A 12504-nucleotide genomic window follows, 5' to 3' on the forward strand; every position below is an offset into this window, starting at 1 on the left:
CCCCCAAATGCTTGCACATCCTAAGTTTGGTGCCCCCCCCACCTTGTTTGTGCAGTACCCTCTAATTTTGCAACCCTCAAAATTTGCATTCCCCCCAAATTTCACACCCCCCATTTTTCTGTGAATGCTAAATTTTGCTGCCTTCACCACATTTTGCACACTCCCAGGTTTTGTAACCCTATCAAATTTTGAACCCTCCAAATATTGTTCCTCCAAAATATTGCTACATTTACAACACTCTCAACAAATTATGTGACCCTCCACAAAATACTCCCACCGATTTTGTAATCCACCCAGGTTTTGCGGCCTTTCCTCGAATTAAGGCCCTCCCCAAATGGTGGATCCACTGCAATTATGTAAACACCCACAATTTTGTGAGCCCCTAAAATTTGCAACCTCCAGAAATATTCTGCTAGCCCTCACGTTCCCCTATTCTCATGTCGCCAAATTTTGCACCTCCCCAAATACTTGTGCCCTCCCCAGATTTCACAGCCTGAGTGGGAGCGGTTGAATTGTGCTCTGGAAGGGTGAGTGAACAGATATATTTGGGCAACAGTTGGAAGGAAAAAAAGGTGGAAGGGCTCTCATCGTGGGGGATTCAATTGTAAGGCGGGTAGATAGGCAAAGTCGAAATATGACTCCCGAATGATATGTTGCCTGCTGGATGCATGGGTCAGGGATGTCTCAGATCAGTTGCAGAACATTTTGAAGGGGGAGGGTGAACAACCAGTTGTGACGGTGCATATAGGCACCAATGATATAGGTAAAAAATGGGATGAGGTCCTACAAGCAGAATTTAGGGAGTTAGGAGTCATGGTAAAAAGTAGGACTTCAGAGGTAGTAGTCTCAGGATTGCTATCAGTGCCACGCGTTACTCAGAGAGAAATGAAAGAATAGGCAGGATGAATGCATGGCTTGATAGATGGTGCAGGAGAGAGGCGGTGCAGATTTTTGGGACACTGGGATTGGTTCTGGGGGAGGTGGGACTATTACAAATTGAATAGTCTACACCTGGGCCGGACTGGAACCAATGTCCTTGGGGGTGCTTTTGCTAATGCTGTTGGGGAGGGTTTAAACTTAGGGCTTGGCTTAGTACCTGGAGAAATGATGTTATTGCTATTATCGAGACTTGCTTGAGGGAAGGGGATGATTGGCAACTAAATATGCCGGGATATCGATGTGTTAGGCGGGATAAAAGGGGTGGAAGAGTTGCATTACTGGCCAGAGAAGATATCACAGCTGTAGAAGAGTCGAGCAGTGAGGCAATATGGACAGAGCTTTGAAATAGAAAGGATGCGGTAACACTGTTGTGGCTGTATTAGAGACCTCCCAACAGTGAGTGTGGGATAGAAGTACAAATATGTAAACATTATGGAAAGATGTAGGAGCAACTGGGTGGTGGTGATAGGAGATTTTAATTTTCCCAATATTGACTGGAATTCACTTAATGTTATAGGTCCAGATGGAGCAGAATTTGTAAGCAGCATCCAGAAGGGTGTTCTAGAGCAGTATGTAAATAGTCCAATTTGGGAAGGGGCCTGGTGTTGGGGAATGGACCTGGCCAGGTGGTTGAAGTTTCAGTAGGGGATTAGTTCGGGAATAGTGATCACAGTTCCGTAAGTTTTAGAATACTCATGGACAAAGACAAGAGAGTTGCTAATGAAAGATTGCTAAATTGGGAGAAGGCCAATTATACCAAAGTTTGGCTGGAGAATGTAGATTAGGAGCAACTGTTTGAAGGTAAATCCGTATTTGATATGTGGGAAGCTTTTAAAGAGAGGTTGATTAGAGTGCAGCAGAGATATGTTGCTGTGACAATGATGGATAGAAATGGCAAGATTAGGGAACCATGGCTCACAGGTAAAATGGTGAGACTAGCTAAGAGGAAGATGGAAGCATACATGAGGTCTAAGCAACTGGATACAGACAAGCTTTTGAAGAATATCAGGAATGTCGGACCAATCCGAAATGAGGAATTAAGAGGACTAAAAGGGGTCATGAGATATCTTTAGCAAACAGGGTTAAGGAAAATCCCAAAGCCTTTTATTCATATATAAGGAGCAAGAGGATAACTCGAGAAAGGATTGGCCTATTCAGGGACATAGGATGAAAGTTATGCATGGAATCAGAGAAAATGGGTGAGATTCGTGGAGTACTTTACATCGGTATTTACCAAGAAGAGGGACCTGACAGATGTTGAGGTTCAGGATAGATGTTTGATTACCCTAGGTCAATTTGGCATAAGGAGGGAGGAAGTGTTGGGTATTCTAACAGGCATTAAGGTGGACAAATCCCCATATCTGGATGGAATCTATCCCAGGTTATTCAGAGAAAATAGCTGAGGCCTTAACAAATATCTTTGAAGCATTCTTGAGCACAGGTTAGGTCCCGGAGGGCTGAAGAATTGCTAATGTCCTCCCCTTGTTTAAGGAGGTAGCAGGGTAATTATAATCCAGGTAATTATAGACCGGTGAGCCTGACCGGTCGGGAAGTTGCTGGAGAAGATACGGAGGGTTAGGATCTATTCCCATTTGGAAGAAGAAGGGCTTATCAGTGATAGGCAACATGGTTTTGTGCAGGGAAGGTCATGTCTTACCAACTTAATAGAATTCTTTGAGGAAGTAACAATGTTGGTTCGTGAGGGAGGGACTGCATTTGTCATATACATGGACTTTAGTAAGGCGTTTGATAAGGTTCCCCATGGTAGGATGATGGAGAAGGTGAAGTCTCATGGGGTCCAGGGTGTACTAGCTAGATGGATAGAGAACTGGCTGAGCAACAGGACACAGAGAGTAGTAATGGAAGGGAGTTTCTCAAAATGGAGACCTGTGCCTAGTGGCATTCTACAGGGATCCATGTTGTGGATGGATAGCTGGTCTGATAACCAAGTTTGTAGATGACACTAAGATTGGTGGAGGAGGAGATAGTGAGGGGTACTGTCAGAGAATACATCAGAATATAGATAGATTGGAGATTTGGGCAGAGAAATGGCAGATAGGGTTCAATCCGGCAAATGCAAGGTGATGCATTTTTGGAAATTCCAGTTCAAGAACGAACTACTGTATATGGAAATGTCCTGGGGAAAATCGATGTACAGAAAGATCTCGGTGTTCAGGCCCATTTTTCCCTGAAGGTGGTAACGCAGGTCAATAGAGTAGTCAAGAAGGCACATGGCATGCGTTCCTTCATTGAACTTTATTGAGTACAAGAGTCGCAAGTCACGTGACAGTTGAATATGACTTTGATTTGGCCCCATTTGGAATACTGTGTACAATTTTGATTGCCACATTACCAAAATTATGTGGATGCTTTGGAGAGAGTGCAGAGGAGGTTCATGAAGATTTTGCCTGGTATGGAGGATGGTAGGTATGAAGAGAGGTTGAGTAGATTAGGATTATTTTCATTAGAAAAACAGAGATTGAGGGGGCACCTGATTGAGGTCAATAAAATCATGAGAGTTATAGACAGGGTGGATAGCAAGAAGGTTTTTCCCAGAGTGAGAGATTTGGTGGGCCAAAGGGCCTGTACCTGTGCAATAATTCTCTTTGTTCTTTGTTCTTAGAGATTCAAGTGGATGATTAGTGATTGTATTCAATGGCACAGCAGGCTCAATGTTCTGAGTGGCTACCTCCTGCTTGGAATATAATGTTTAAGATTTGATCAGATTATTAGATGGTGATTTTTTTTTTTTACACATCTCCCAACCTCAAGAAGGAAATCTTCTTAATGAACATTGATTTCTGCCTGATCCAGCCAGTTTATATGTTTTGTTTTCCTCACTTTGTGATTACACACTGTAGAAAACTTCTGAATGCTGTGAGAATGATCCCTCATTAATCCAAATTCCAGTGAATACAATCCTAACTGATTCAATCTCCCCTCATATCCCAGGATTCAATTTGGTAAACCTTCGCTGCACTGCCGCCATACTTCCCCAAATAAGGATTCCAACACTACACACGGTATTCCAGCTGTGACCTCACCAAAGCCCTGTATAAGCAAGACAGCCTTGTTCCTGCCCTTGAATCCTCTCACTATGAACACCAACATACCTTTTTGCCTTCTTTACTGCTTGTTGCACCTGCACACTTAATTTCAATGGCTGGTGCACAAGGACACAGAGATCTCGGTCAAAATTCCCCTCCCTCAGTTTACTGTCATTCAAATAATCTGTCTTTTTATTTTTGCTACCAAAGTGGATAACCTCACATTTTCCACATAGACTGCATCTGCCATGCATTTGTCCACTCACTCCGCCAATCTAAATAACATTGCAGCCTCCTCACAGTGCACCCAGCTTTGTGTCATCCGCAAATTTTGGAATACTCTTTTTCATTCTCCCACCTAAATTATTGACATATATTGTGAATAGCTGAGGTCCTATCACCAATCACTACAGTACCCCAGTCATTAATTATCACATAACATTGATCTGATTGATCCTCCCTGATTGACCATACAGGATAGCACATTAGCCTGATGTTCATAATTGACTGTGCGGCAATTCAATGAACAATTATGACCCATTGTATTACTGAAGCATAGGAGCAGGCTATTCAGCTCATTGTGATCTTGCACATTGTTTGATGATAAACAATTGTGTCATGCCCTTGACTGAACCTTCCCAAATCACTGTTCCATGCAATGTATTCCAGATCTAATTACATAATGTGTGCAATTTCTTTCTTATCTCACATCACTTCTCTTGTAATGTTTTTAAATCTGCACTCAATGCTTTTACCAGGGTGAACAGTTTCTCATTATCTACACGGTAGAGACCGAGTTTTGAAAAGATTTGTCGCTCAAGTTGATGTTCTATATGAGAGTTTGCTTGCTGTTTGGAATGTTTGGTTTCAGATGTTTCATCTTCGTACTAGGTAACATCATCAGTGAGCCTCCGGTGAAGCACTGGAGTTATGTCCCGCTTTCTATTTAAGTGTTTAGGTTTCTTTGGGTGATTGGTGATGTCGTTTCCGGTTCTTTTTCTCAGGGGGTGGTAAATAGGATTCAAGTCAATATGTTTGTTGATAGAGTTCCGGTTGGAATGCCTTACTTCTAGGAATTCTCGTGCATGTCTCTGCTTGGCTTGTCCTAGGATGGATGCGTTATCCCAGTCAAAGTGGTCTCCTTCCTCATCTGTATGTAAGGATACCAGTGATAGTGGGTCATGTCGTTTTGTAGCTAGTTGATGTTCATGTATCCTGATGGTTGGTTTTCTGCCTGTTTGTCCAATGTAGGTGTTTTGCAAAATGACATTCGTTTTGCTTGTTGTCTGTACAGGGTCTTTCAAGTTCATTAGCTGCTGTTTTAATGTGTTGTTGGGTTTATGCCAAGAGGTCTGTGTAGTCTGGCAGTCATTTCAGAGATGTCTAGAGTTTCTGGGCGTGCTTTGTTGTCTTATCTGGGTTTGTTGTTGAGAAATCAGCAGACTGTGTTTATTGGCTATTGTTTTACTTGAAAACGCTGTAGAGGTGATTTTCTTCTGCTCTTCATTGTTCCTCAGCGCTGCAGTGTGTGGTGGCTCATTGAAATAATGTCTAATGCAGTTTTGTTTGTGAATGTTGGGATGATTGCTTCTGTAGTTGAGTATTTGGTCAGTATGTGTTGTTTTTCTGCTGGTTTGAAGTTCCCCACTGACTGTTTGCTGTACTGTGACATCTAGGAATGGCAGCTTGTTGTTGTTTTCCTAGGAATGGCAGCTTGTTGTTGTTTTCCTCCTCTTTCATGAATTTTATGCCAGTAAAGATATTGTGATGGTCTTGAAGGTTTCCTCTAATTTGTTTTGTTTAGTGATGACAAAGGTATCATCCAGCAGGCACACCCAAAGTTTGGGTTGGATGGTTGGGAGAGCTGTCTGTTCAAGTCTCTGCATTACTGCTTCTGCTAGGAACCCTGATATTGGTGATCCCACGGAGGTTCCATTGATTTGTTTGAAAGTCTTGCTTTGAAAGTGAAGTGGATGGTGAGACTAGTTTGACAATACTGTCTTTGCTGATGAAATCGGCAGTATCTGGAGTGTGTGTCTTTGGTTTTTCTAATAGTGTAGTCAGTGTTTCTTTGGCCAGGTTAATGTTGATGGATGTGAGCAGGACTGTTACTTCAAAGGAGACCATTATTTCATCCCCTTCTATCTTAGTGTCTTTGATAGTGTTCAGGAATTCTGTGGTGTGGTGTGAGTCCTCTACTAAGTATTTTAGTCTTTTGTGGAGTTTCTTGGCTATTCTGTATGTTGATGTTTCAGGTAGTGAGGGGGGCACTTGGTTTGTGAATTTTGGGTAGTCCGTAAAAGCATGGTGTGTTGGATCCGTCTGGTTTCATGTTTTGGAAGTCTGTCTTGTTTAATTCTCCTGATTTCTTAAGTTTTGTGAGTAAGACTGCGATTTGGTTCTCTAATCTTGTGGTCGAGTCTATCGCCACCTATCAGTAAGTGTCGGTATCTGCAGGCAGTGCGTTCACTTTCTCATAGTAGTCTGATTTGTTTGAAATGACTGTCAAGTATCCTTTATCTGCAGGTGGGATGACGATGTTTTTGTCTTTTTTGTGTCCTTCTAGTGCTTTCCTTTCTTGTGTATTGATTGTATTTCCTCCCTACTGTCTGTCTGATGGTTTGCTGGGTTTCCTTTGTGAGTTTGTTGTCTTTTAGTGATGATTCTAATGCTGCTAAGAAATCCTTTTCGTTCACGTCTCTGAAGTTTAATTTAATCTTCTTCTGAAGACAGTTTTTTCAGTGTGTTTGGTGTCAGTCTAATAAGTTTGTTTATCCAGGCTTCTGTGTTGTTCTTTTGTGTGAGTTTGTCTAGTTTTCTCTGCAGGTCTAGATTTTTCATTTTCTGTGTTTGCCACTGTCTAATGCATCTGGTTCATTATACTGTGTCTGTCCATTCATGGTCTGTCGCGTTAGCGAATAAAGATTTTGGTTGTATGTACAGAGTTGGTTGTGGGCATCATTAATCATTTCTCTAAGCATTCTGCAGCAGTTTTCTTTTCAGACCCTTCATGATTTTGAAAACTTCTTTTAAATCTCCTTTCAGTCTTCTGCAATCTAATTTTATGGCTGAGGTTTCTCACTGCCGGAGCCATTCATATAAAGGCAGTTTCTTCACCTCCTAGCATCCCCTTCATTCTTTCTCTCCAGCTGAAATTAAATTAAACCTGGAATAATCTCTTGGTCCATTCTGATTCATGAGATTCTTCATGCTGATGAATTAACTCCAATTGAGTTTTGGAAAGAATTAAGCAATGTTTCCAATTCCTGCACCAAGCTTCATTCCTGAGCTGCTGCCTCTGTCCCTCTCCGTTGTAACTCATTGAGATTTATGTTAAAATGTGTGGTGCTGGCAAAGCACAGCAGGTGAGGCAGCATCCAAGGAGCAGGAGAGTCAACGTTTCGGGTATAATTCCTGGTGAAGAGCTAATGCCCGAAATGTTGACTCTCCTGCTCCTCAGATGCTGTCTGACCTGCTCTGCTTTGCCAGCACCACACTTTTTGACTCTGACTTTCCAGCACCTGCACTCCTCACTTTATCACACTCACTGAGATTCAGTCAGGCTGTTCACAACTTGGTCAAGCGTGTGTTGCTGGAAAACCACAGCAGGTCAGGCAGCATCCAAGGAGCAGGAGAATCGGCTTTTCGGGCATAAACCCTTCATCAGGAATTGATCACAACTTGGTGTGGCATTTGATTCTGAGAGGAGTGTCTGATCTCATATCTGTGTCAGCACTAAGACCGTCTGTATCCACCTCTGAAATCTCTTTTGAGTCTGTCTCCATCTCAGTGTAGCTGCAGCTGGAAAACATATACATCCTTTTTTTACACCTAGGCTCGATGCTAGTAGTTCTCCTATAATGCGATGATTGCATTATTGTACGACCCTGCATTATATAAAAATCTCATTTTAGAAACAGCGCTTAAAGTGTTGGCGATGTCATTGCATTACAAACAACACATGTTCTAAACATTTATGCTTTAGAAACAATGTCCACAGTTCGTTAACTGCGTAACAGTGAATTCATGTCAACGAAACACGACTTTGTACATTTGGCTATAATGCATGTTTCATGAACACGCTAGAACACACTTGATGAATTGGTGACACTGTTTTAAAGTATATTTTGATTGTAACATGATTCCATCCCCATTAGTTTAAACGGTGCTGCTGTTACGTGATTTTCTTATAACACGGGATTGCACAAGAAGGGAACTGCCATATTATAGCAGAACTCACTGTACTTCAATGCTGGGAGAAAGTGAGGACTGCAGATGCTGGATATCAGAGTCGAGAGTATGGTGCTAGAAAAGGACTGAAAATGTGTTGCTGGAAAAGCGCAGCAGGTCAGGCAGCATCCAAGGAACAGGAGAATCGATGTTTCGGGCATAAGCCCTTCTTCAGGTTCCTGAAGAAGGGCTTATGCCTGAAACGTCGATTCTCCTGTTCCTTGGATGCTGCCTGACCTGCTGCACTTTTCCAGCAACACATTTTCAGCTCTGGTGCTAGAAAAGCACAGGTCAGGTAGCATCTGTGGAGCAGAAGAATCAACGTTTCAGACATAAGCCCTTCATCAGGCCTGATGACAAAGTGCTTATGCCCAAAATATCGATTCTCCTACTGTCTGACCTGCTATGCTTTTCCAGCACCACTCTGCCTTGATACCATGTCATGTCAGCACAATGCAAGAACTTGTTTTACCTTCTTCCTCTGAAGTGTCATAGAGTCATCGTCATGGAGTCAGAGATGTACAGCACGGAACCAGACCCTTCGGTCCAATCTGTCCATGCTGACCAAATATCCCAACTGCCAGCACCCGGCCCATATCTCTTCAAACCCTTCCTATTCAGATAACCATCCAAATGCCTCTTAAATGTTGCAATTGTACCAGCCTCCACCACTTCCTCTGGCAGCTCATTCCATACACATACCACCCTCTGAAAAAGTTGCCCCGTAGGTCTCTTTTATATCTTTCCCCTCTCACTCTCAACCTATGCCCTCTAGTTCCGGACTCCCTAACCCCAGGGAAAAAAACTTTGTCTATTTACCCTATGCGGAGAAAGTGAGGCCTGCAAATGCTGGAGATCAGAGCTGAAAATGTGTTGCTGGAAACGCGCAGCAGGTCAGGCAGCATCCAAGGAGCAGGAGAATCGACGTTTCGGGCATGAGCCCTTCTTCAGGAAAGCCATTCCTGATGAAGGGCTCATGCCCAAAACGTCGATTCTCCTGCTCCTTGGATGCTGCCTGACCTGCTGCGCTTTTCCAGCAACACATTTTCAGCTATTTACCCTATGTCCCTCATAAGTTTGTAACCTCTATAAGATTCAGGAAAATCTTATAGATTTTCCCACCTGTTCAGCCTCTCCCTATAGCTTAAATCCTCCAACCCTGGCAACATCCATGTAAATATTTTCTGAACTCTTTCAAGTTTCACAATATCTTTCCAATAGAAAGGAGACCAGAATTGCACGCAATATTCCAACAGCGGCCGAACAAATTGGGGTGGCACAGTGGTTAGCACTGCTGTCTCACAGCGCCAGGGACCCGGGTTAGAATCCTGCCTCAGGCAACTGCGTGGACCCTGGCAACATCCATGTAAATATTTTCTGAACTCTTTCAAGTTTCACAATATCTTTCCGATAGAAAGGAGACCAGAATTGCACGCAATATTCCAACAGTGGCCGAACAAATTGGGGTGGCACAGTGGTTAGCACTGCTGTCTCACAGCGCCAGGGACCCGGGTTAGAATCCTGCCTCGGGCGACTGCGTGGAGTTTGCACATTCTCCCTGTGTCTGCGTGGGTTTCCTCCAGGTGCTCCGGTTTCCTCCCACAATCCAAAGATGTTTGGGTCAGGTGAATTGGCCATGCTAAATTGCCCATAGTGTTTGGTACATTAGTCAGAGGTAAATATAGGATGGGGGGGGGGGGGGTGGGTTACTCTTCGGAGGGTCGGTGTGGACTTGTTGGGCTGAAGGGCCTGTTTCCATACTGTAGGGAATCTAATCAACGTCCTGTATAGCCGCAACATGACCTCCCAACTCCTGTACTCAATACTCTTACCAATAAAAGAAAGCATACCAAATGCCTTCTTCATTATCCCAAGGAGCTATGAAGCTGCACTCCAAGGTTTCTTTGTTCAGCAACACTCCCTAGGACCTTACCGTTAAGTGTATAAGTCCTGCTAAGATTTGCTTTCCCAAAATGCAGCACCTTGCATTTATCTAAATTAAACTCCACTTGCCACTTCTCAGCCCATTGGCCCATCTTGTCCCAGATCCTGTTGTAGCTGTTCGCTAGGTAAAAACAATGACTGCAAGATGCTGGAAATCAGATTTTGGATTCGTGGCGCTGGAAGAGCACAGCAGTTCAGGCAGCATCCGAGGAGCAGCAAAATCGACGTTTCGGGCAAAAGCCCTTCATCAGGAATTAGCTGTCCACTACACCTCCAATTTTGGTGTTATCTGCAAACTTACTGCACCTCTTATGCTCGCATCCAAGGTTTTTTTTTCATGTTACAGGCACTATGTAATTAAACGTTATTGCTAACCGTACCCCTGGCTTCCTACTTGGTTTGGCCACACTCTGACTTTTGTTTATTTTCTGAGTTTTTGAACTGATTATCAGCTCCCTGACGTTGGGGACTGCACATGCGCTCTTCAGAGCTGTGCCCTTAGCAACATGGCAGGCCCGAGTCTTGGGCGGCCCTTAACTCGGGGCCTATTTTCTGAAAAACCCTGTACCTGTTCTCGCTCGGAATAAACACCGAACTGGAAGCTTCTGATATGAAGTCTGATGTCCATACTGAATGTTTCGTAAGCTTCTCATTGAAAAGAACCGCCTGCTGCACATGACTTAACCGACGACTTTTTTCTCCGCCGCCGCACGCACCGCGTCTCGCTTCAGACACACAGTACGCATGACCAGCCCCTGCCAGCGATTGACAGCAGCTCCGACCAATGGGGAAAAGGGGAAAAGCAGGACCCGTGAGGGAGGCTGAGCCTGGTGACAGTATGGACCAGTGAGGGAGAAGGTTCATTCTGTCCTCACTCAGAACAAAACAGACTGGAAAGGAGGTATCCATCTCAAAGACTGCCTCTGTCATGTATGAGATGGGGGAAACCAACACAATGAGCGCAAAAGATTTCCAAGAATGTTTCGTTAGAATTGCGAAAGAATGATCCAGGTGCAGACTCCACGAGTTGAAGTGCCTTTCTCAATGCTGTAGATCTCTCTGACTCTCTAATCTGACTCTCTAATTAGCCTCCTCCTGAGACTGCACACCTGCTCCCACCCTCCAGTCACCCTCCTACCTCCGCATAGGAACAGGAGCAGTCCATTTGGCTCTTCGAGCCAGCTCTGCTTTTCAATATGATGAAGAATGATTGTGCCGCTCAGTCCCCTGATCCTGCTTTTGTCCCAGCCAAGCTGTTCCAGGGCTACAAAACTTACACTGACACTACAAGTTAAAAAAAAGTTCCCAGCCCCAGTGTGTCCTCAAAAGGCAGGACAACTCAATTTCTATCAATTATCGTACTATTAATTTTCTCTCCATCGACAGCAAAGTGATGGAAGTGGCAACAACAACACTATCAACTAGGCAAAAAGTGAGGACTGCAGATGCTGGAAGCCAGAGAGCAGACCAAAGGGGTGGCCATGGGCACCCGAATGGGCCCCAGCTATGCCTGACTCTTTGTCAGCTACGGAGAACAGTCCATCTCCCGTAGTTACACTGGCACCACTCCCCACCTCTTCCTCCGCTACATTGATGACTGCATCGGCGCCACCTCATGCTCCCGCAAGGAGGTTGAGCAGTTCATCAACTTCACCAACACATTCCACCCCGACCTTAAATTCACCTGGACCATCTCTGACACCTCCCTCCCCTTCCTGGACCTCTTCATCTCCATTAATGACGACCGACTTGACACTGACATTTTTTACAAATCCACTGACTCCCACAGCTATATGGATTACACCTCTTCCCACCCTACCTCCTGCACAAATGCCATCCCGTATTCCCAATTCCTCTGCCTCCGCCGTATCTGCTCCCAGGAGGACCAGTTCCACCACAGAACACATCAGATGTGTCCTTCTTTAGAGATCGTAATTTCCCTTCCCACGTGGTTGAAGATGCCCTCCAATGCATCTCATCCACATCCCGCATCTTCGCCCTCAAACCCCACCCCTCCAACTGTAACAAGGACAGAACCCCCCCGGTCCTCACTTTCCACCTTACCAACCGCATCATCCATCGACATTTCTGCCACCTCCAAATGGACCCTGATTACCTGCTGAACCGGTGTGTTAGCTTTTTGCCTTTCAAGCACAAGGATCTACAATTCACTCTGAGATGCAGCTTTCTGCAATGTTTTATGTGATGATGTTGCTCCTTTAACAAGGTTATGATATCTTTTTTTCAGAGAGATTGTAAAAGCAACAATTCTAAAAAGTCTGGCTTCGATTGGTTTTAGGGCCAATTCGATTATAGCTAACAGATACTGCCTCAGGTTTTTAAT

General features: G+C 44.2%; 1 protein-coding gene across 1 annotated transcript in view; it reads right to left on the minus strand.

Annotated features, from left to right (window-relative positions):
- Positions 1 to 11774, minus strand: part of LOC122548582 — a 42146-nt gene extending 30372 nt beyond the window's left edge. The window contains exon 1 of the mRNA XM_043687420.1: positions 10729 to 11774. Within this exon, the coding sequence (XP_043543355.1) occupies positions 10729 to 11090 (362 nt within the window). The 5' untranslated portion in view covers positions 11091 to 11774. The remainder of the gene's footprint in view (positions 1 to 10728) is intronic.
- Between the last annotated feature and the right edge of the window lie 730 nt (positions 11775 to 12504).

Source organism: Chiloscyllium plagiosum, chromosome 3, assembly GCF_004010195.1.
Source record: "Chiloscyllium plagiosum isolate BGI_BamShark_2017 chromosome 3, ASM401019v2, whole genome shotgun sequence".
Taxonomy (NCBI): Eukaryota; Metazoa; Chordata; class Chondrichthyes; order Orectolobiformes; family Hemiscylliidae; genus Chiloscyllium; species Chiloscyllium plagiosum.